General features: G+C 40.1%; 2 protein-coding genes across 7 annotated transcripts in view; both read left to right on the plus strand.

Annotated features, from left to right (window-relative positions):
• PIP5K1B (phosphatidylinositol-4-phosphate 5-kinase type 1 beta) overlaps positions 1-5,011 on the plus strand; it is a 114,075-nt gene extending 109,064 nt beyond the window's left edge. For all 6 annotated transcript variants that reach the window (XM_074570447.1, XM_074570445.1, XM_074570448.1 and 3 more), the window contains one exon: positions 4,269-5,011. In XM_074570447.1, coding sequence (XP_074426548.1) covers positions 4,269-4,271 — 3 coding nt within the window. In that variant the 3' untranslated portion in view covers positions 4,272-5,011. The remainder of the gene's footprint in view (positions 1-4,268) is intronic.
• A 4,762-nt stretch (positions 5,012-9,773) lies between these two features.
• On the plus strand, positions 9,774-21,751 carry FXN (frataxin). Its single transcript, XM_074570950.1, has 5 exons — positions 9,774-10,270; positions 11,867-11,949; positions 13,339-13,459; positions 16,452-16,549; positions 19,986-21,751. Exons 1-5 carry the CDS (start codon positions 10,145-10,147, stop codon positions 20,137-20,139), a joined length of 582 nt encoding a protein of 193 aa, XP_074427051.1. The 5' UTR covers positions 9,774-10,144; the 3' UTR covers positions 20,140-21,751.
• Positions 21,752-24,517: the final 2,766 nt, after the last annotated feature.

Consider the following 24,517-nt stretch of genomic DNA (forward strand, 5'->3'; position numbering starts at 1 on the left):
AAACCAGAGTAAAACCAGTGTTTCCTTCTTCTCTGGAAATAAGCTTAGTCTCTTCTTAAAATTCCCCTGAATCCCTATTTATTGGTGTCAGTTCAGGCACCGTCAGATGATGTATAAGCAGAAAAGCACTTAAAATCAGCAAATGCTGTTGAACCCCGAAGTCTATTGTGTTCTGCGGAATTTGATTAGTAGGAAATATAAGCCAAACCCTGCAAAAGTTTCCTGAGAGAGATCAGCAAGTGCAGCTGATCCTGAAGACCTTAGTCCAGTGTTGCCAAGGTCTGGTACCTAAAATGGAGGACCTTAAAAGTGATAATTTCACTTAGAAAGTAAGGAATAACTTAAAGTCACCTTGTTCCTTCTGTTCTGCAGTGAAGTTCCAAATTCTTTGATTGAGCTTTCTGTCCCTGAAAGAGCAACACGTGCAACTATGAGCTACTACACTGTGCTTTCTTAGCTTACCCCTGAAATGACTTACAAAGGTAGCTGATGTATTTTTTTGACAAACTACGATATCAGTAAAATAGTAAGGCTTATGAATTACTTAATTACAATTGCCTTCTGTTGTTGAAGGAAAGGCTCACAAAACTTGTCTATAATTTAGAAGTTACTACCGCTGAAGATATGGTTGCAAATAATTGAACAGGGCTTCAGTGAAATAAAAGAATGGAATAACTGCACTGATAAGCAAGCCCAGCTTATGTAGACTCTGGTTAGCGTAGCTATGATTTGTGTCAGATGAATTGCATTGATAATATTATTACATTTAGAATTACTTATGTTGTGGTTTATGTCCAAACGCCAATTTTATTATAGGATTTTGAAGTCTTAAAACATCGCTGGAGATTAATTTTATATTCCAAAGCTGCTGTAGATGCATAGATAAGCAGATTTGCAAATATTGGTCTATAAAATGCCTGTTTAGAAAATGCCTGGCTCTTCTTGCTCTTCAGTGCTCTTCCTCTTCTGTTCTCATTCTAATAGTTCTGTATTAAAGCCTGTCTCTTTGAGCATTTCCTAGTTCATATTCAGACTCTTCTGACTGCCAGATTACTGTCTAACTCCTCATCGTTGCAGTTCCTCTCTCTTACAGATATTTTCACCCCTTCAGCTCTTTTCAGTTTAACACCCTAAGCTCTCTCTTCTATTCCAAACTTTTCTTTCAGAGAAGAAAATTCCCTCCTGGCTCTGATCGAATGAAGCATCCTAGTCAGATACACCTTTGGCTATGGGATTGTGTTCGGTTTTCATTCAGAAATACTTTGCTTCTCAGTCTTTCATAACATTTGATTAAATTCTAATCATGTTGTAGTTTTCTTCAGCATGCTGTTGTAGAGTAATAACAAGTGCAGCTGGAATTAAAGCCGTGCCCAGGCAGGATACATGTAAAAACAAGCTAAAAAGTGTACAGTCACACTGTGCTGCATACCTCAAACTTTTTATGTTGTTCTCTTTCTGGAGGCTTCAGTTTCTCTGCCTCACTGTTTCCTCTGAAGATACTGATGGATAAACATGGTTGATTGAACACTAATTCTGGGACTATGAGAAGGGAATTCAAGCGTCCTCGCTTACAGACATCCTTTCTTTTCCCTGAGAGCAGAATAATCCTTAAAATGTTCTGTGCACATATTGGAACCAATTAAGCACTCTTTCCTCAAAGTAGAATCCTGTTTAATTAAGGCTGAAGAGGGCAAACCTACTTGTTGTATGCAGTGATGTAACTGCTCCTTTCCTTTGTTACCTATCTTACCCTTGTATCCATCCATTCATAATCTTAAAAAGGAGAGGAAAAAGATGCCTATGTCTCTCATAGAACTGAAACCTGGGGGGAGGTGAAAACACAACCAAGCAAGCACTCAAATGTAGTTTGGCAGAGGTGTTCTTGCAGAAGCAATGTTGTGTAGGAAGCAACATAACAGCAAGATTTCAGTCACCCTTGCATGAAAATCAGACGTGGGAATCATGTGCGTGATTAGATTAAAAATGTACCATTTCAGATTACAAGTAATACATTACCTGAGTAAGCCAAGGGCTAAAATGCCAGCACGTACTGTCACTAAAACACACATTCTCATCCTGGGTCTTTTAATGCACCGTATGAGGAAATCAATCAGCTCAAAACCAAATCCCTGAAAAGAGAACGGGAGCACAAAAATGCTCCAATACAAAAAGCCTCAAATAGGCTCAAGCATTGTAAATCCATTATATACCTGGTGTGAAACATCTCAGACAGTGATTACAGGAATGCATCCTGTAGTGTCATTTGTTCATTATTTATCATTTCAGACCCTATTGCTATGGCCAAGCTCAGTTTCTATCACAAAATAATGTTTCTTATATCTGCAATCAAAGTAACCCCAAAAGCTGTGCAGTGGTTACCTGGCACAAAGATGAACATCTGAAAATCCCAGCTCCTTAAAATGGCATCAGTGCCATGAACAGCATTTCCGTGACTAACTCACACAGTTAGCAGCTGCTACGAGGTTCTGTCTGGTCATTTTGGTTTTCTCCAACTCCTTTATGCAATTTTTTTCCATCACTGATCCCTCTGAAATGCTTTGGAAGGATCAGAGGAAAGGGAATGAGAATAAGCTAGTTGTAATTGTGTTAGGTAATTAGTGGAATAGCATAAAGCTGGCATCATCAATATTGCTAGTCTCCTTAGAGAGTGAAAAGTAGTGATAAGGCCAGAGGGTCTGAAGTTGTGTTGAGCAACCATTCTATCTGTCAAAAATGGACCTGCAGTCATTCAGATCTGAGCTTTCATCCAGAAACTAGATGGCGCTAGTGGAAATTCTGACTGATTTCTGGCTTCATAAAACGCTGTTTTGTTTATCAGTACTAGCATTTTTCAACCTTTTTTTTTTGCCACACTGATTCATAAATATTTTTTTTCTTTGTTAGCCTTGTGTCATACTCTTGTTAAAATATCGCTTTCTTTAATTTTACTTGCTTGTCCAACAGTTTCACTTCAAATTGTTCTGCATCCTGTATGTACATATTACTGTAATCTCTTATGGCATCCAGGTGCTAATATGGCAGTAGGCAGACGTTCATTGCCAGACCACTGCTATCTAGAGAGAGAAGAACAGCCTCTGAGAAATTAGCACTGCGCTCACTAGCATCAGTGATTATGAACACCCTAACACTGCTGCACAACACAGTAACAGTTTTAAAGGCTGCCACAGAACGACATTGAAATACCAGTTCTTCAAGGTTGAAGGTCTAGTGCTATAAGTCATAACTAAAATACTGTTTTAAATCTACTGGTTACCATTTTCTAAGATAAGCTTTAAAAATGCCTTTGGAGATTTTTGTTGTTGTTCATAGTCAAGATTAGATTGTTGTTGAACTATGTAAAGGTTAGTTAAATGCTTATATCAAAAAGTACAATTTAAAGGTGACCTTAAAAATCCGTTTAATAAATGGGAACTTACACCTTCATTATATTTTTCATAAGCTTTTAGAATAAGGGCACTTCTCTACAGATGTCTTTGTTTTGGTTTTGTGCCCTGCTCTATGTTGGACACATTAGCTGACTTGCATTCAATTTACTGCAATATTTTGTTCAGATGTCAGTTTATCCTTAGTTTGAGTCGTACTCAAAGGTGTTCAGCAAAGAACAGTTTCTCTTTGATTCATCTCTGACTCCACAGAGGTGCTAAGAAGTGATCAAGTATCTGTATTGTGTAACCTCTGCTTCTGTAGAAGATGCTGTAGAAAAATCTAATTCATTAACATTATTAGGTAATATTTTTTTTTGTCAAATAGAATTTCTGTGACATTGACTAGAACATTAGTTGTGCCTGAAAGTTTTTTGGGTAGGTATGGTTTTTCAAGTGGGGAAGGGTATCATGTGGAAGCTAGCAGGACTTTCATACATGACGTATGAAGACTGCAGTTCTTCCCCTAACGCTTTTAAGTATCAAAGGCCCCAGTCAATTCTGCAAGGTAATAAAAGCTGTTGTGAGCTGCTGAATGCACTCAGTTTGGACTGTCTTCTCTGATGGCCAGAGTGTTCAGCATTTTGCAGTAGCAAGTGGTTCTGTTTCATGTAATATGTGTACTGCAATGTCTGCAAAACCACAGGGGTTAGCTGTTGTACAAGAAAAGAGTCCCAATGCTTTTGATGAGGGGGCAAGATAAGAAAAGAATCACTGCCAAACTGTGCTGCAGCCTGTTTAGGGGAAGAAGGATGTTACCTGTTCATAATTCTCTACGAAAATAAACACAGCTCTTGACTTTACCTGTCATTTCTGTATTTCCAGTAACAGGAAGAGTAAAAATAAGAGAAGTGGCCGCGGTTAATGAAGAGCACTTTCTGCACTCCTGATTTAAGAAGGAGGAATTTGCTGAGCCTGATAGACAAGACAAAGAATAGTAATCAACTGAACTTAATCTAAGAAGTGTCAGGATCTTTGAACCATAGAAAGGATTGATGGACTTTGCAAAAATGACATGAAACATTCCACACTCCGCTATCATCTGCTGTTGCTTGCTGAACTGTGAAGAACTGTGTATTCAGGCTGCTTTCTACTATATTGCCAATCACCTTTTTTGGACTTGAAAGTGATATTTTCTTATCATCTCTCTAGTGATTTCATTAGCATGCATTCTGTAACTATGCACAAGCAAAATCTATTATCTGCTTTACCTATTTAAAAATAAGCACAGTGGTGAATATAATTAATTTAATTTGTTTTGACCCTTCAGTTCTAATCACTTAGGTCCACATCAGTGGAAACTGGAATTGATGTCCTGCAAGGGTTAGGGTAAACCTCTGCACATACTATATGAAAATGAGCCTCTAAAGATATATTTTCACTGCTGGTGAAAAGGAGAAAAAAAATGTTATTTATAACAAGGCCTTATGTTGTGTACATACAATGTCTTTGAAATATTTTTGATTTTAGTTTATTTCTTGTAAAAGAGAAATTATATAATTTATTTAGTACATACTACTGTAAACTATAGTTTCATTGACAAATAAAATATTTTGTTCTCAAGACTATCACAGCTGTCAACCTGCTCTCGATCTGTACAGGACCTACTGTTCCAGCATTTCTGTGCCTTCATGACATAGTCTTGAGAGGCATCCCAAGAGATCTGACAACTACTTTATAACATGGCATCTGTCTTTATCTTCTGCCAGCCTATAATGAAGAGGGGAGTCTTGAAATTAGAGCAGAAAAGGCGAATGAACATACTCAACAGGCATTGCTTCATAAAAGGATTTCAGACTCTTCAGTATGAGCAATAATTTTAAAATAACTATTGAACTGTTCTGATTTCCTTAATGTCACTAGCAGCAGAGAGAGAATCCAAACGCCAGTGAACATCAGTCCAAGATTTCATGCTCTGATGCAGTGGTGTATTTAAAAACTACACAGGTGTCACTTTGAAACTTTATGAAAGTTATTGGTAATAATATTTCTTCTAGGAGTAATTCTGGCCAGTAATTCTGGCCAAACCAGAATTTGGCACTTTAATTCCTATGACTATGCTTTGTACCTCTGAAGAATTTTTCATTTAAGGTTTTGGTGTGGGGTAGTTTGGTTTTGGGTTTTTTTTTTTGTTTTGTTTTGTTTTGTTTTTACTTTGATGTAACCCTATAACCCTGACAAGGAGGAGGGTATTATTCCTTAATTATGCACAGAATAGAGCAATGGAAAGGTTGGGGTTTTTTTCTCAAAGTATGTAGAGTCTTTAGCTTAACTTAGAGTCTCTGTCTCATGATTGCCTCTTTTCCAGGCTTTAAAATTAGATTGCTTAATCTCAGCAAGATAATTCTTCTGCAGCATTCCTCTTAGAAACGCAAGAGACCAATCTGCATGCCCTGCGAGCAAAAGCATTTCGTACGTCAGTGTCTGCTCCTTTGTGCACAGGGTATAGCGTATTTAGAATGTGTCTCTATGCAAAGCAGATATTTCTGATCAGTTTTACTTGGGGAAGAACACAAAGTTTCTTGGTTTAAGCACCAGATTAACCTTCATAAAGCACATACATGTTACTTTTTTCCCCCATTACCTAGCAAACTGTAGTATCCGAATCATTTGTACTTACGAAGATCCAAGAGGACACACAACTTAACTGCAACAATTGTGTCCAAACTGAGAATGTCTTTACTAAATGATTTGGAGACTGAGCCTTCCTTTGTGTACGATCCCTTTAATGCAGTAATTTATAAATTAAAACAGTCACTTAATACTTGCAAAAGGAAATCCTGTATAGACTATGGAACTTTCTCCAAAGTATGTGCACTTACAAATCTCTTTTTTTTTTTTTTTTTTTTTTTTTTGTGACTACATGGTTCCATTGAGAGGGAAGAGGGATTACAGCTAAGTAATGTTAACGATCAAAATTCTGGAACCCATTTCTTTCTCTAACACATAAAATGGTATAAAGCTTCAAACATCGAAGAGTACAGGAGCATGTAAGGATTTGTATGCTTCATGCCTGTGTATTTCGTTTCTGTTCATATTGCATTGGTATTTTGCATTGATAGCACTTTGATGAAAATGTAATGACTGTTAAATGTAACTATAAAGATGATGAAGCAGTGCATGTCAGGTAAAACCAAAATACATACAGAAGACATACGCAACTCACTGGGGTATTAAAGTAATGTATTGGTCTATTTCTCCAGGTCTAAACAGATGGAACTCATCACAGGGAGCAAAATTTGAAGAATTAGGTCACAGACATGGGCTATCTGTGTGCAGTGGTATCTGAATACCCTGGCCCTGCAAGCTGCCCAGAAGGAAAAAGCACAGGTTGATGCCTGCTTAGAAGGAGGTAGGGAGTAACTCCAAATTTGTATATCTGAGCATGCAACTTAATCATATGGCACTCAGAGGGCGAGTTTTGCCTTCGGTGGTAGTGTGTAATAGTTATTCTCAGTTTTTAAAAAAAAAACACCAAAACTTCATGTCCTTGTGCTGGAATTCAATGGTTTGAAAATACTAATGTTGATCCCAAGATCTGTTAACTTGTTGACTTTACTTATACTTAAGGCAATTTAATTTCATGTAACTCAATGATATTTTCCCAAACCCTTAACACTAGACAGCGATAGAAGAGTGATCAGTAGTGCACTCCACCTACGCTTCGCAGAAGCCATTTGCTGACCCATTTCCAGTGATGCATGCGTTTCCTTGCAACAAGAAAGATATCAGATCTTGCCAGACAGAAGGCGTGGGGCCTGTCCCCACAGCGATTTTGCGTCTGGAACTACTTTGCAGCTATTCTACACCAGCCTAAAAAAAGATATTGATACCAAAGTGCTGTGGCGTGAACAACATTAACCTAGGGGACAAGCATCAACATGAAAAACATTAAGAGATATTGTTAAAATCGCTAACACCTAACTCAGGCCCTTTTGAAGTTGGACGAATGATCCTCACTGGTAGTAGCGTCCTGCAAAGTTCATTAACTCGAGCATTGCTGACAATTTTTTAAAGGATTTGGTAAGTGAGATTGGTAATACCAGTGAAAATATTTAATCTGCAGTAATTCATTGATTTGTCATTAACTTAGAAACAGGAGATGACCATTTCCTGTTGAGTGTTGCTCATGACCTTGGATGATTAGAGGAAAATCACTGTGGAACTACCTGGATAATACCAGAAAATATCTTCTGACACTCTTTTTATAGGAACGGCAAGGTATGTAAACAAACACCATCTTCTACTAGATCAAATGCTACATAAAAGAATAGGTGTTTCTCCATTCTTCCAGCTGCTTTCCCGGCTCCCTAAGGAAGTCAAAAAAAGGGTTTGCTTTACTAATGTATTCTGCAGTCTGATAAAAGTGGTTTCTCCCTACAGGCCTTATCTCAGTATGTAGATCGTTATTGCTGCAAAACCATAACTAGTTTCTTCCAGAAGTAGTAAGAATGTGGGATGCTCTTCAAGGAACTGGAGAGTATCTTGTATCTGCTTGTTGTATAAACACTTCCCTCACAAAATGCAACAAGAAAGAGGAAAGAGGCAAGAGGCTGGATAAGCTAGATAATATGGTTTGCTACAGAGAACTCTTAACTGTCAAAGTCTCAGTTGAAATTTGCACAAACGACTTGTCTGGGCTTTTGTCCCTTGTGGTAGAAAATAATTTCATCTTAAAGAAAAAAATAATACAAATCTTGGCAAGAAACTTGACAGCTTACTCCCCAAAGCATTGCAAGATGCCAGCTGCTTACCTGAGTGAGAGCTTTAGAAATGTAAAATTGGTGAGCTTCTTAATACATGTATGCTTTACATATTTATGATTTTATTTGCAACTGTTGCATCTTTCAGTCCTGTCCTATGGAAGGATGTGAAGTGAAATGTCTGTGTTCCCACAGAAATTATTTTTTTTTTTAAGAAATGTTTTCATGAGAATTACTTCTTATCTCTCATTTCCCTGGTAAGCCTATTTTCTTTTTTCAGTTTAAGTAACAATAAAAGATGTCTAGCTGAGACTCTTGTCATCTTCACATATCATTAATAATACAGTATCACTGGCATATAAATAACTCAGTAGGAACTTGACCAGTCACATACATAAATTCCCTTCTCTTTCTTCACTGCTTTTTGAAGCACATCATCAGAAGTTCTATCAAACATACATCGTGTGACAGATGATGTGCTTTATTTTCCCTTTACTGGCCCAGAGTAACATTTTACCTACAGGAGGTGATGGATCAGAATACCTGCTGCCAGAAAATACTGTCCTAGAATGTGTCCCTGGGTGGACGCGATATTCTGTGTTAATGTACTTTTCCATGGACATTAACTCCAGTATTCACACAGCCAAATAGCTCCTGGACAAACCAGTGAATGTCATCTCAAGTGGTCCATATTAGTTGCTCACATCAGTGCAGTTACCTGGAATTAATTAACTGCAGTTAATGGGAATTGGAATCTCAACAGGTTTTTTGAGTGAATTGCAGCCGGTTTTGGGGTGTAAATCCATTGTCCAAGTGGCCTGTTGTAAAGCTTGAACCCAATATACAAGCCCTGGTCTGTGCCCCATTGCTCCCACTCCGTACTGCCAGTGTGTCCTGCAGTTCTTCTCCTAAATTGTCAAGAAAGGGGGAACCCCTCTCTGTTACTGCTTAGGTCTGGACAAGCTGTAGATACTGTACTTTGAAAATTTTCCAGAGAAGAGGACAGGAACTGTAGAACAGCACAAATACACGAAGTGGATTCTTAACCATGCAGCTTAGGAAACGACTGCAGTTACTGCTACTTTCAATTTCAAAGTATTTTGCTTTGTCTAGCTGAGGCTGCTGAAGTTAGACTGCTGTCAGCACCTGTGGCATGGAGGAACTGCCTGGATGTTACAATCCTTGCAAGGTAGAAATAAATAGCATTTTTCCTTTGAACTGTGGGCTTTTTTTTTTTTTTTTTTTTAAGCGGTGAAGGGGGGTGGGTAGCGCTGCCTGTAATTTCTGTCCTTTCCAGGCTCCAGCTCCTGGTCAATCTACCCAGCAAGGCCTCTTTGCCTTGAACAGGCCCCTGCGGCGATGCACCCACGAGCAATTAATGCCCGGTGTGAGAACAGCAGCCGAGGGGAAGGGGCACGGCAGGAGGGGTCCACGGCACCAAGCGGCCGTCGCGGCGACTTGTTTTCATGGTACCACCCGGATTCGAGACCCACAAATTCTCCTACGTCCAAAAATAAAATAAAAGCCTGAGCAGGCCACCAGGAGCCGCGACGTTCGTGCTGAGCGGTGGGGCCCCTCTGCTGGGCCGACGGGGAACTGCCGCCTCCTGGACAAGGCCCGTGCTGGAGAGAGACGGCGCTCGGCGCCGGCGAGGCCTTGTTCTCTCAGCAGCAACACCCCGGCCGCCGCGACGCCTCGTCGGACACGGGCGAAGGGCGCGCACGGCCCCTCACAGAACCCTCGCCAGCCCCTGACCCGCCGAGGCTCGGGAAGGACGCGCCCCGCCTGCGCCTCCCTCCTCCGCCCGGTTCCAGCGGGGACTGCTCCGCGCCCTACCTGCCCCCGGCCCCGGTCTTCCGCCACCGGCCCGGCCCGGCATTCCGCTGCTCCCAGCGGCGCCGGCGGAGGGCGGTAGCGACCGCGTCGCCCCTGGTTCGCCGCTGCCGTTCGCGGCGGGCTGGCTCCTCCCCGGCCGCTTCCGTAGCCAGGAGCGGCGGCATGTGGAGGTTGGGGGCGGCCGGTGCGGTGCGGGCCGCTCGGCGAGCGGCGGCGGTGCGGCGGCGGAGCGGAGGCCCTCCGGGCACCCCGCTGGCGGGGACACCGGCCGCCGGCCGGGGCCAGACGGTAAGCCTGAGGCGGGCGGCGAGGCGCGACCTGCGCCGCCGGGAAGTTGAGGGGGGGCGACCTCGGGCCGGGCTCCTGGGGGGCGGCTGGCGGCGTGCCCTCAGTCGGCGGTGGGGCAGCCGGGCCTCCCCGCGGGCCGGCCGGCGGCGGGGCGCGTCGTCCCGCTGCGGCCGGGGGAAAGCCCCTCCCCCGCCGTGCCCCCCCTGAGGCGGGCGGAAGGACGGCGGGCCGAGCGCGGTGCTCCGGTGGCGGTGGCTGCCCCGGCCGGGGCGCGGCGCGGCCCTTCGTGAGCGCGAACGCGCGGGCCGGCGGCCGCGGTGGGTCCCAGCCCTGGCGCGGCGGGAAGGGCAGCAGCGAGGGCTGCCCCGGCCTTTGCCGTACCCCAGAGCTGTTCGCTGGAGGAGCTGGCGCCGGCGGCCTGAGCGCGGGGTTCGGCGTGGGGAGGGCGGCACGGCTTGTGCGGGCACCGCCTCGGCATCCCCAAGCCATAAACGTAGCGTGAGCGCGGCGGTGGGGTTACCGCCTCGCGGCCTGGCCAGAACCCCAGCGGAGCTGCGGCCTCGTAGCTTTTGATCCCAAGCGTGTATTAAAGAAATGCTAAAGGGTACAAGGCAAAAACCTGTCAGCATCAGTATGTATTTTGTCAGCCTGTATCAGCAGGGAGTTTGCAGTTCCTTATGTCCGTGTCATGGCTTTGGACTGACAGACCAGTGTGTCTGTAGCGCTGGAGGACAGATGTCAAACCATACGCAGAGGGATGTTCCCGTGTTTTGCTCTCGTGTGTGCTTGAAGGAGGGCTGTCATAGTTCCTTTTTAAATGTCACTTGCTTTTCAACTCTGTTAGTTCTCAAGACCTTGGGCAAGTAAACAAAAAGCAGCCAAGAATGCTATCTTACTGTGCATCTGGAAATACACCCTTCATAGCCCAGGTTAAGAAGAAAATGGCAGGCATGCTCTCTTTCTTTCTTGGTGGAGAGCATAAGTGCTTCTCTGTTAGACTAGGGGATCAACTGTATTTTTATCCATGCTGATGTATGGCTTCCCCTCAAAGGGGTTGCCTATTTTGCTGTCTTGTCTGCTACTGCCAGTATGTTTATACAGCTTTTCCGTAATTTTTATTTGGATTCTTTAAGCTTTCTTTTTTTTTCTAAACGGAAGAGAAATTAGAAATGAAACAGCTTGTTTTATAGAAGAGGTCTGGAATGTGAAGTGTGATGTTAGCTCTTTTGTAAGTAAGGAGGATTCAGGGCTTCTGTTTATTTCAGTTGAATATATTCATGGCTTCTAATAGAGGGACACAAGGTGTTGATAATGAAGCATCAGAGTAGTGGATACTTGTGAACATCTTGGCCTCTCTTTTTTTTTTTTTTCAGTAGTTCGTATCAGAAGGCAAGGATATTCTAGACTGCCTCAGTCATCCAAGGATTAGAGCTGCACAATTCTTTCCGTGTTATCTCTGTGATATAGAATATGAATATTTTTACTTGGGGGGGACGGAGGGGTCTTCAAGGATCTATTTAATTTGTGTTACAAATGTATCATTTATAATTCTTCATGTTTTAACTTGTAATTCCATTTTACTTACGCTTTCAACAGCAATTACAATGTGTGTCAGAGGTGAAGAGCAGCACTATTCAGTTCATGAATTTAAGAAATGCAGGAACTCTGAACGACACAAGGTAAATTGTATTTTGAGATATACGAAAATATCATCTCTGCATTTCAAAATACTTTGTAAACATGGTAAGAATATCAAACTAATGTAATGTTGATCTGATGATGTAAAGGCAAAGCACAGTTTTAGCAAAAGGCATTTTGGGTGAATTTGGGAAGTCAATTAGCAAATAATTCATGTACCTAAACGTAGGTGTCTAGCACCGTTTTGTGTATGTCAAAGTACATGAAATTTCCGTTTGCGCTGAGAGGATGTGACACAGCACCTGTCAGAGACTTCTCCCCTTCTGATGCAGCAGTTGGAGGCCCAATGAAGGATTCTGCAGATGTCTAAAATGGCTCTTACCATTAAGTACCTGAACTGCACTCTGAACCAGTACATGAATCCTGCCTAATCCTAACGCTTTCCGTTCTCCACGCCCGTAGGTGTTTCTATGGTGTCCCTTGCGTAAGTGACTTAGAGTGTATTTCAGTAACAGGCTAGCAAGAAACTTTTGAAAAAAATTATGTTCTATATCATTGGTTGGCAGATATTGAGTCACCATAGTTCATAGTAACTGTTGTGTTGCTATACCCATTAGCAAAAACTGAAATGATTTCACTGAATTGTCTGTTGCTGGAGATACCTTCTTTAAATAAGTAGAAAAAGTTAGTGGGAACAAACTCTAGATCAGTTTAATTAACCAAGAGAAACTAAATCACCTAAGTTTTTCCATCCATATCAGTGTCGTCTTTTAACTGAGTGTGTAGGTGGGTAACAGAAGCTAGTCTTACAAGTGCTGTAAGCCTTACATAATGGCTACAAGGGTGCTTTGAGACTCTCTGAAGAAGGTGGTATTTGTATGTATTAGTTCATAAGCACACTTCAAATAATGTATAATTACTGGGATGTGTTGGTAATTCCAGCTGACAAGTGAAATGCTGTACGTAGACCTGGCATGTGATATTGATGTTTCTAAACTGCTTATAGCTACAGTCTTAGAATCAAATGAATGCTTCTGAACAGCAGATGCTTGTCTCATAGAGTTCTACTCTCATAGAGCTCAAAACTAAGTAATTCTTGCACAAAGTCCTTTCATGAAAATGCCGTATTTTGAAATCTAACTCTGTCCACTTAGTACACAGGGGTCAGTTTGTCTGAGGAAAGAAGTACATAGTCCTCAGTTGAGAGATGTCTGCTACCAAAATTTCAAAATTCCACCTCCATTTATAAGGTGGATTGTTACCTACATTGCCTTAAGAAAAATGACTTTTTTTATATGATCTTGTTTTATATGATCATTTCACAGTTACTGTTTAATCCAAGGGCATGGGCTTGGTATGTTTTTATTATAGGGAAAATACTGTCTTCCGTGGTTTTCCTCCTAATTTATGGGCTTGTATGTCATTTATAGCTCTTTAGATGAGACCACTTATGAAAAACTGGCTGAAGAAACATTGGATTCCTTAGCAGATTTCTTTGAGGACCTGACTGATAAGCCTTTTACCCCAGAAGATTATGATGTCTCTTTAGGGGTATGTTTTAAACACTCTATTACCACTGTAATTATTGTAGATATTTTTTTTCTTTGAAGCAGAGTTTTAAATCAGTCACCTTAGTGCCAACAATTAAAATACAATGAGTTTTTACAGCTTTATTGTTAAAATATACCTGTTTATACTGGCTGGAGCAACTATTCTGGTAAAAAGTAATAATGCTGTTATATGATTCGAAGATTTAAAATGTTTAGTGTATGGAGAAAGACGTAATATGGAATAATAAATGAGCACAAGAGGAGACAGAAACTGGCTTCTGATTTCACGGTGGTCTGTACATTTTTCTAAACATGCATAGAGTCACTTCCCTCCCGGTGAATATGATGAGAGGCCTATGTGGCACAGTACATGTACATCACATGTAACTGGTAGAGCAGTTTCTTTGATCGCCCTGAATACTGAGAAGTGGCATCTGCCTTGACCTGGTAGAGTACATCTGTCCTGGCATTACTGATGATAGCCTGTGGTGGAGAGAGGCAACAAGAGGATGCCATGTTTGGACAGGTGGTTGCAAAAGTGCAGAGCATACATGCCGAGAAGGCTACTGTCACAGGAGACATTGGGTGGTTGCTAGCCTGATAATTGGAGCCTGTAACAGGTCAGCCACTCACATTCCTTTACAGGAGTGACAGACTCAGTTTAAAAATGTCCATTCTGTTGATATTGCGAATTTATTAGTTTTATATACAATTCCTGAAGTGGTTTTGTAAGTTACAGCCCTCTGCATGACTTGGAGGAGAGTGCAGTTTCTCCCTACACTGACATCTGCAACACAGGTCTTTCACTGCTGCATGTTTTTTGAGCTTAGGATAAAAATTAGCAAAAAAATTATAATTTACCTCTTTAATATTCTTAGACTCTTCATTACGCGAAGGTGATGAGGCATCTTATGCCAGAATTTTATCTCCAGCCACTGTATAGTGGATTGTGTTTGACATTGACTCATTGTGATGCTCAAAAGGAATTATTCTTACGTCCATCTTAATTTTCACTAGCACTCTTTTGTTGCATAGGCTGTATGATGACATCATAATACGTTGTCCTTTCTGTTAAGAGTAAAAAATTAAACAGTCCCAAGTTTACCAAAGCTAATTCTGAACAAACAAGGCTAGTGCTATAGCCAGCCACAAGGTGGCGAACGTGATAAAGGTCTGTTATGCCTAAAAATTGTGAACTTGATTTCTTCACGCAGTTTATATCTTTGTGTCCAGGGAAAAAAAAAAATCTCTTTCGAAGAATATTCTTGTTACCAGGAGCTAACAAAAATTCATCCAGTAGTACAAAACACATACAGTAGTGTTCCTTAAAATATGGTAAAAATATCTTGCAATTTAAGTTCTTAAAAACTCAAGTTGTATTTTCTAGTATTTCAGAAGTATTGCAAAATGTATGGGAAGACGTTTTAAACACAGCATTAGAAGTTAACCTTTATTTAATTGCAGAGCAACAGAGCAACAACACTCTCCAACAGCTGACACATAATGTAAGCAATAGTATAAGTTTTTTGTTAACTCTTTGGAAACCTATTTACTTATAGTGTTTCTGTAGCATACAGAATAACATCATGGTGAATATTTAATGGGGCACTAAAGAGCACGTAGAAGAGTAGTGGAACCTTTGTACCACTGTTCAGGCTTAATCCCCCAACCTGCGCTTATTCTGCTGTATCTCTACAGATCTAAGACCGCTGGTTGTCCTTTGCACTAAACCAATATCCAATTAACATAACTGGCAGGACAACCTGATGGCCATATTACCCATGGGAGCCTTTTATTTTTATTTTATTGATCATAGATACAAATGGCTTATCAAGCACAGAAACAGCATGGGAACTAAGGTATAAAAACCAGACCTTGAGAGTATCATTTCATGGCTGATTATCCTTGAGATATGTCAGAAACCAGTAACACTGAGTTACTTTGTCAGGAAAGGAAGCTCTAAGCTGCTGCCTTTGCTGCAGAGTAAGTTTGCAAGTAGTAGGTACTCATAAATGAAAGTATTGTTTGCCCCGCAGTAAGTGTTTATACACAGCAAATAGCCCTAGCAATGATAGTAGCTCTAGTGATATCTTCTGACTAAAGCATGAAAAGTATGATTCCCTTAAAGAAGTTTTATTGTGCTGTAGAGCATGAAGTATGTGAGAAACTGTAGATGAAATATAATTAGCTATTACCTGAATCATCAAACTTTATTCTGTAGAGATACCCTTTTTAATTAGCATAATTCAGGTAATCTGTAGGTTAACTCTAGTCCAAGTGATGTTGTTCTCTTAAAGTTAGGACAGAATTGTTTTTGTCAGACTTACGTATGCTTTTCAAATGCACTTGTGAAAATGTCAGAGAATTGTGAACCGTGTAAGAAATGTAAGAAAGAGAAAATAAATGCTCAGTAGGATAATGGTCTAAAGCTGGCATAACTAAAACAAACCAGACCTCAGGAAGTTCAGCAGTGGAACATTTTTGAGGTATGATTCAGGATCTAGGCACTTCATCAGAATTAGTGGAGAGAGAATTGTGTTTATTCACTAGGAAACTTACAGTTCCTGAAGAAAAGTTGCAAAGAAGAGTTCCTGAAGAAAAGGTGAAAGTGCATGGCTCAGAAATCTAGCAATGACAAATAAAGCTTCTTGACTCTGAACCACTCCAGTTCAGCATTGTGCATGAATAGAAAAAGTTGTTACTGGACGATGTTTTAATCGTTGCAAAATGAACTAGCAGTCCTTGCAAGATGACAGGTCAAAGCTCAAGAGTATTATTTAAGTAGTGAATCAAAGATATGTAGGTTATCCTAGGTATTAGCACAAGTTTTTGGTACCTAATGATTATTCTTTCAAGCTATTATTGTTTGGCAAATAGTTTGGAATGTGATACAGACGTGTAAGTTTCTGTTTATCTACTGCGGATGATGTCATTCTTGCCAAGTAACAGTATGCAAATTTTTAACTTCTCACTTATTTTCTTTGTGTTTTAAGAGTGGAGTTCTAACAGTTAAATTAGGTGGAGACATGGGAACATACGTAATCAATAAGCAAACACCAAACCGTCAAATTTGGCTATCCTCACCCACTAGGTAAGTTACATGTAAGTTAGTTATGTAATGCCTGCAGACTGGGTGGAAATGTACTTCCCCTGTTTTATAGCACGGCACGGACTATCTAATATCCTTTTCAGACGTAGCCCTTTTACTCAGTATATCCTCAAAACATGATATAATCTAACTGTTTGATAATAATTTGTTACAGAGGTTTGAGGCACAGCGCAGTATACTGACATACCTAAATTAATCCCGGAAGTGTGTAATACAGAATTTTCATACCCTGTTCCAGTCCAAAACCACTGTCTACAAGAATATAGCCTACTCATAACAAAAACAAACAGCCATGATTAAAAACAAAACAAAACAAAAAACACACAACCCCCCCCCACAGCTTCTGTTGGAAAAAGAGTGATGATGATGTTATGATCTAAACCTCTCTTTGTATTTAAACAGGGTGGCTCCTTCCCCTTTAAGCTTGTGGGATTTCCTGCCTTATATGTTTATGTGCCCTCCCACTGGTTGTTTTTGTCAAGCATCTGCACTTTATGGGAACCTTGGCTAGCTGTTCCCTCTGCCTTCTCTAATGCTGTGTTTTGAGCCATTCCAGGTTTCCTGGTTGGTTTCAGCAGGGAGGGCAGCCAGATATGTGGGAAAATGCTGTAGCTGTCTCCCCCCAAAACTTGTATTCTCTGACACTATCCGGGGAAAGAACTGTGGGAGCTGGTCAGCGTTACTGGTGAAGGAATCAGCTAGCTGGAAAGTATGAGCATTTCCAGTGACTGCGCCAGGCATACCTCTTTGAGTGTTGCTCAGAAAGAATGTATTGATTGGAGACCTGGGATGGTTTTGCAGTACTAGAATTCTGTAGCAGGGTTTGTGGTGGGGTAAAAAAAAAAAAAAGGCACAATGGAATTTAAGATTTTAAGAGAAACAATTTTAAAAAACATAAAATTTACCTAAAGAAAATTCTGACTTTGCTTTACTGTACTTATGTACTGGCTGGTGCACAGCTCACTAGGTTAATAATTTTTTTCCTACTAACTCCTATCCCAGAATCCTTTTATTAATCAAGTAATTTACTTAACAGGTACATGACTTGCTAAGGCACAGGCCTAGCAAGCTAACATACCTTTTTGTTTAGACAGATGCAGGCTGTGTGTCAGAATTTATTCATTCCCTATATTTTGCAACAAGCATAATTTCCAAACCTTGATTCTGCTTAAGGTGACTTTAAAATTTTTGTGTCGTTGACACAAAGGTTTCATCTATTTATGAAAACCAAAATTCAGCAAATTCCTATCTGTTTGGAACCAGCTGTAGTTTAGCTAAGATATACATCTCCAGAATAAGGAATTTGTGGGAAAATGTTGAACTTTTCTTTTTTTTTGATTGCTCCAGTAGTGAATTGAAAATACACAAGGAAAGAGATAAACTTGAAAAGTCTCTGATGATATTTTTCATCATCTGTGATGAAAAATGATTCACCTACAAACAATAAGTTTTGTGCTTCCTGAACTGGTATTATGGTAAACATTATCGTATTTCCTGAAGTACGATGCTGCATGTATATTTACTTCCTAACTTCTGGAAAGCAGCTCCAGCAAATACTATATGATCTGGAGTGATGTACTTCTTAAGTGCGGTATACTAGGAAGTGAAAGAAGCGAATGTTACTGCCAGCAATTACTTGCATTGAATGTTATATTTGGGAAATTAGTACAGTAAATGTGGAATCTTCAGTCTTTAGGAATGTATCCCGAGGGGTATTCTTAAGATGTGAGAGAGAGACATTTTCTTGAATTTTTTTGACCTTCTGTTTACTGCGTACATCTACACAGCGAAGTGAACTTAAGCTCGTATTTGTAAAGCTTTACTTGTTGACAATTTAAAAAAAGGGAGTGAAGGGGTGGGTGCAATCCGCCAGGAGTGTGATTGCAGTAATTTCATGTAGCCCCTTTGACCAAAAAGACTTTTCAACCTTACACAGCATCTCTTAATAATACCTTAATGTGATCTTTTAGTTCTTCTCTCTTACTATTTAAAAAAGTATTTAGACTTTCCATGAGAAATACACTTAGTTTGTATTTAACGTTGCAGTTCTTTTATAGAATTCACAAGATCCTTGCTTAAATTATTAATTTAAATTTAAAAAATCATATTTGTACAGCATTTTGGAGATTCAGAGAACTATGGAGGTGTTTCATATGCTAAGTGTGTTACTGATACTTACTACATAGCATTTAAAAACAGTTCAAATAACTTACACATTTCTTTGTCATTGTTGATTAAATGCCTGTCTTAGCCCGATTTTCATGAATGGCTGCATCCCATTCTGCCGTTCTCTTGGTGCAGGACACTATAAACATACGCTTGCGCTGCAAAGAGAAAGGAGTGAGAAATGCATAGTAAAGTAACTGGAGCATGTAATCTCGTCCAAATAGTTACCAGTTCACATACAGCAAGTGAGATTTCAGTGGAAGTGACTTTGATTTGTGTTTGCATTTGTGACTTCTCATAGTTTGGTTAGTGGTTGGAAGGTTCTTCATTTGAACGTTGTGAGTAAATCAGGATACTCGAGGTTCAGATTAGTGTTTATGTTTGTAGAGAACATGCAGGTTGTGCTTGGATATAAAAAGGACAGTCTGTTTTCTAGCAGACCTTGTGCGTAGATTGTCTGAGTTCCAAAGCATTTTGTCCTCCAAGTTCAAGGATAACACTGATGGCTTGTCTGGTTATCCCAGACAACCATTCCATTCTGTTCTCTTTTCTCAGTTTCTCTAGCTGACGTTAACAGTAGTGAGTGCCTTTCAGTCATTCTCCTGTTTCAGATGCGGAGAATTGGATGGCTAGAAAGGTCTGGAATAGAACCCAGCTGTTCAGGTTTCTTTCTTGATACTTAATGTAGGCCTGAAAGATCAAGCCAACAACTGTACAATAGCACAGAAGAAAATAGCATTTTAAATAGAAGTCTCCCACATGCCAGTGTATTTGCTTTCAGCTGGTAAATACTTTTGTTGCATCTAGAAAGGAAGTGAGAATGATGATCTGTGGTCTGTTGTGCTTAGAATATCTGCACGTGACTGGTGCTAGAACTAATCAATAGCATTAATTCAGCATTATAAAAATATCCCTTGTCACATTTGTGTGCAAGAAAATTACATGGGCAAGGGAAGAAGAGGGTAAGGGAACGAACTGGGGAAAACAGTGCCAAGAGAAAGAAGGGAAGGAGCTTGTGTCCGCTGAGAGCGACTGATATATCTTGTCACCTTTCAGATAGATCTGTTGGATGGCTTGGCAGCTCCTGGCAGATCTGGCCTTTTCTGCTCCACTTCCCCAGACTGCCCACCAGTCCTCCTCCACGCTGTCTGTTCTTTTTCCTGGGCGCTCTCGGGGGTACATTATAATTACAAGTTTCCAGCAGCTCCCCATGAATAATCTGTACTTACACAGTGTGTGTTTTCTTTTCTAGTGGGCCCAAGCGCTATGACTGGACTGGACGGAATTGGGTGTATTCTCATGACAGAGTATCCCTTCATGAACTACTATCAAAAGAATTTTCAACAGCATTAAACACTAAACTGGATTTGTCCTGCTTAATATATTCTGGGAAAGAAGATACTTGATGATATTCTACCTCATGGAAGTTTAAAGACTTTAACCACAAGCCAAGCCCTTCCTTGGATTCTGAAGTACCTGAGCTTAATTCTGTTGTCGTTTTTCTTGATTTCACTATGTTGTGCAACAAAAATGAGAATAATATATTTTTTTCTAGTGCTCAGTCTTTGGGTTTCTGTGTCACTGCTTGAATCTGTGTCCATGTAGTACAGGAAGTCAAGGTCGCCCTTCCTATTACTGCAGTTTTTCCTTTTTTACTGCAGAAGTCGGTCATGGATTACTGCTGTCTGTAGTCTTGTTTGGTTGTAAGGCCTGACCCACCTGGTGACTTCTGACCAGCGTACAAATGCTAAACCTCTTTTGATGAGACATTCACCCAAACCAAGAAAAGCCCGTGAATTGCACCGACCTAAGTTGTGGTACTGTGAATGCACTGAATTAAAATTTGTGGCTATTGCCAGGGAATAACGCATCACAGTCAAATTGAGCATGTCATAAACGAAATGACTGTGGCAGTTAGAAACATTTCATTTTGTGTAATGCATGTAATAAGAGATTTTCTCTCAGTATTGCAGAACTTGCTCTTTTCTCCAAATTCTAAATTCTAGTTTGTTTCACATTAGGGGTTTTTTTGAGCTAAACTTTAGATTACTTAGAGGTCTGTGTGGCTGTGAGCATCATATGGAACTGGAAAGGCTGGTATGTGATGTTTAAACTGTGCAGCAATATCTCTGCAAACACTTCATTCTGTTATCGTGGATTTCTCTTTCTGTTCCCTTTCTGCTCCCTTCAAAGAGTAAAAAATACATATTTTATTGACCTTTTCTTTTTTTTCGTTGAGCTAAATTAATATCCTTTCATGGTAGCAAAAATTTGCACTTAATTTTTTCTGCTGCATTTCTTAAGTGGGCCTAGATTATCTTTTTTCACCATGATACAGTAAGGTACCATGCTGATGCAGAAACTTTTGCCTTATTGCTTCTTAAAATTGAGCATGATACTTAGGCTGATGAAGCTGTCTTTCTCAGGCTGTTAAAAAAAGAAAATGAAAGAAATTATATACGCTGGATCTTAAAACAAAAAGCTTTAAAAGAAATCATGAAGTGCAAGAAGAATGCTCCAATACTTGCACTGTTGCATTATTATCACTGGTGGTTTTTAATTGCCTATAAAATGGAAACACAAAGTTGTTGACTAATTCTTGAGGAAACAGCTGCACCATACTCTTATAAATAGTTTATCAGTGTATGAAAAGATGTTCAGAGCAAACTGTTTTTCTTTTTGGTTCCTCTGATGCCTGTGGTTAGTTTGGCATGATTCTCTGGCTAGCTAGAATTATTACAGATGTGATTCATTTTGTTATTGAAAAACAATAGCTATATAGTATTGTTGCCCAGTATTTGCATTTAAAGTATCGGCATTGTTACCTGCTATTTCCCACTATTAGAGAGTAACACTTCACTGGAAGCAGCTCTTGGTTAACTGTGCACGCTGTTTGCATGTTTTTCAGTCCAAATAAAAAATACGACAATTACTGAAATTTCAGTTCTACTGGATGAGGTACATACAATGACTACCAAGTCTCATGAGTACAAGAGTAAAAAATGCTTTTTTTTTTTTTTAACAAAAATAGAACATCTTTTTACTATTTTGAATTTAAAACACTGAAAATAATTTCCAGCATATGGAAAATTATAGTATTTAGCTCAGTCTCCTAGTAATTCAAGTAGCTATTTAAACACATTTGTATAGATCTTAATGACCTGATATTTGAATCAAGGATACTTCCCCCTGGTTCTTCCTTTGCCTGATCACGTACAGCTTGTGTAATTATTTTTCTGATTGACTTTTCCAAAAATTATTTTCTTAGGTAGTGTGCATGCAACATATTCACTAACATGCATCTGATTCATATTTGGAGGTTCACTCTCCATTGCCTTGCACCTCGTCCAAATGTTTATACCAGGTTGCATGTGGAATTCTTCATTCATTATGTAAAGGTGTGATTTCAGGCTATGATGATAAAACGAAAGACTACAGACACGCGTGTTGTTTTGAATTCTTTGTGTTTCTTAAAACATTTACTGGAAAGATGCTGTTCAAAATTTGGCCAATGGGGGTGGATTTTATAAGAGCACTTCAGTTTTCACATTTGACATGCCTTACCCTTCATACATAATGCTACTGCTATTTATGCAAACAATTTCCTGGTTTTAGATATCCGAGTTAACAAATGGATTTAATCTTACTCGGGAAGATAAAGAGCGTCAGCAAGTTAGAATGAGTTTTATCTCAGTGTCCAAAATGAAACATAGGACATGACTCATTTTTTGCTTTAATATGTGCATCGAATTGTAAGTAAGGGCAAGGACTCTGTCAGCCATCGCATCCAGGACGAGCTCCGATCCTAATGTCAGACTTTGCATACTGCCCCAAAACAAATAACTCTTCCATGCTATTTTTTACTTCCATAACTTACTTGAATAAGCAGATTGTTCTACGGTTGCACACCTGGCATCATGTCAGTAGTTCCTTGCTTCACCCATGCCAAAAGAAGTAGCTGAAGGAAAATCCTTTGATACACACTATGCACAGTTAGTATCGATAAGAACCATCAAATTACTGACAGCGTTTTTCCCACAAGTCAGTCACTCCATCTCCAGTGAAGGTAAACAGAGTACTTTTGAAAGAGTGTTGGCGTTTGTGGCTCTACTGGATGCTCAGACGCAGCAGAGAAAATGGGGGGTGTTGGTTTTTTTTAGGTGCATCAGAGTTTTCACCAATAGCTAATCACTCTTTCTGATGATTGTATTTTTCTGCTTCTGGCCTATAGTCTGAAAGCCCTAGCATGTCTAACCTTCCTAAAATTCATTGTTTCCTGTGTGCCAGCGAGTTCTTTGGAAGCCTTGATTGATTCACGTAGTCAAGCTGAGCTTACAGCGGTCTGTATTAGTCACAAGACACTACCTTTGTTTGACAGGAGTTACGTGCCTAAGTGCTTGTCTGGTGGTTGTTTGTTCATTTTCCTTTCCACTTGTGACAATTTTTAAGAAACGTTACCTCTTCCTTGCAAAACTGTTCCGTGTGATAAAATCATCCTGTTTCCTTAAAATTCACAAAGTCCTTTAGCAGTAAATGGGATAAAGACCTGTCCTGAAGAGGTGGTAGCCGAATAAGGGAGGGGGGATTCGCCGGGAGGTTTGTGTTTGATTACTTTTAGCTTCTGGTTAATGGTTGAACCCGGTGATTGTGCTAACCAGCTCTGGAATGTGTGGGAGTCCTGGGAAGGAAGGCGGAGGCTTCCCAGAATACCTGGAAGAACATTCAAAATAGAAAAGGAAGCATGGGAGGGGCAGCAGCAAAAGCTATCAGGAAGAGATTAACTTTGCCCAAGGGCTGGTGTCGTTGGCAGGGCAAGGAAAGACTAGGGGCAAGCTGCATCGTGTTGTGGCCCCTTAGGGGGTGGTTATTTTAAATTTACTGCACACCACTATTTGTAACTGTAACCAATCAAACATGTTCCAGTCCATTTTGCTATTGAGATTTTTTTTTCCCCCAAACTCCTACTTAAGAAAAAGTTGTTTGGAGTAACATGCCCCTCTGTTCCAAATTGTCGTTTGTGTAAATGGTACTGTTGGCAGTCGTAGGACAAAGACAAGATTCATGACCTCTACCAAAGATGGCCAGCAGAGGCTGTTTCGCTGGGGGTAGAATAAACACAGCTATGAACAAGCAGAAAAAAAATTTTTAAACAGTTATTAATTACAGACTTTCTGGAGTTCAGGTTAAAAACAGGCAAGTTTAGATAAGGAAACAATAGATGTTTAAAACAAGCCATTATAATGTCGTTGCTGCCCTCTCCAATTTGCTGAATTGTTTTAAAAATTGTTTGTGTCATGGTAATTGTGCTAAGTGATCACTATTACAAAGACTAATTTTGTAAGCATTGTTAGTTTCCAGATGTAGGCTCTTCTGCTAGCCGTCGATGTTCTCTGCTGTTCTACTAAAAAAAATGAGGAATACATTAGATATGTCAACAGTATTCCTCCTATTCACAGCATTGTAGCATCTGAAGGCCACTTTTACAAAAGTAGCTTCAGAAAAAAGAGAACATTTAGAGAACTAACAGATGAAGTTTTTAAACATTCATTAAGGAAACAGACACCCAGTACAGTGTAAACCAAATAATCTGACACATACCTGGAAGTAAGACTAAATTTCCACTCCTTGTGTCTTGCTTCTGCCTGAATGCAGTATTGTATTACGTGCTGATGGCTGACCCTGTCTATAGCTGACAGAAAACATCAAGTTACTGAATCAGTCCGGTTTTGTTTTTTTTTTCCCCTTGATTTTTGCTGTTTGGTACTTTTAGGCTGCCACAGTCAC

This window comes from Larus michahellis, chromosome Z (assembly GCF_964199755.1).
Source record: "Larus michahellis chromosome Z, bLarMic1.1, whole genome shotgun sequence".
Lineage (NCBI taxonomy): Eukaryota > Metazoa > Chordata > Aves > Charadriiformes > Laridae > Larus > Larus michahellis.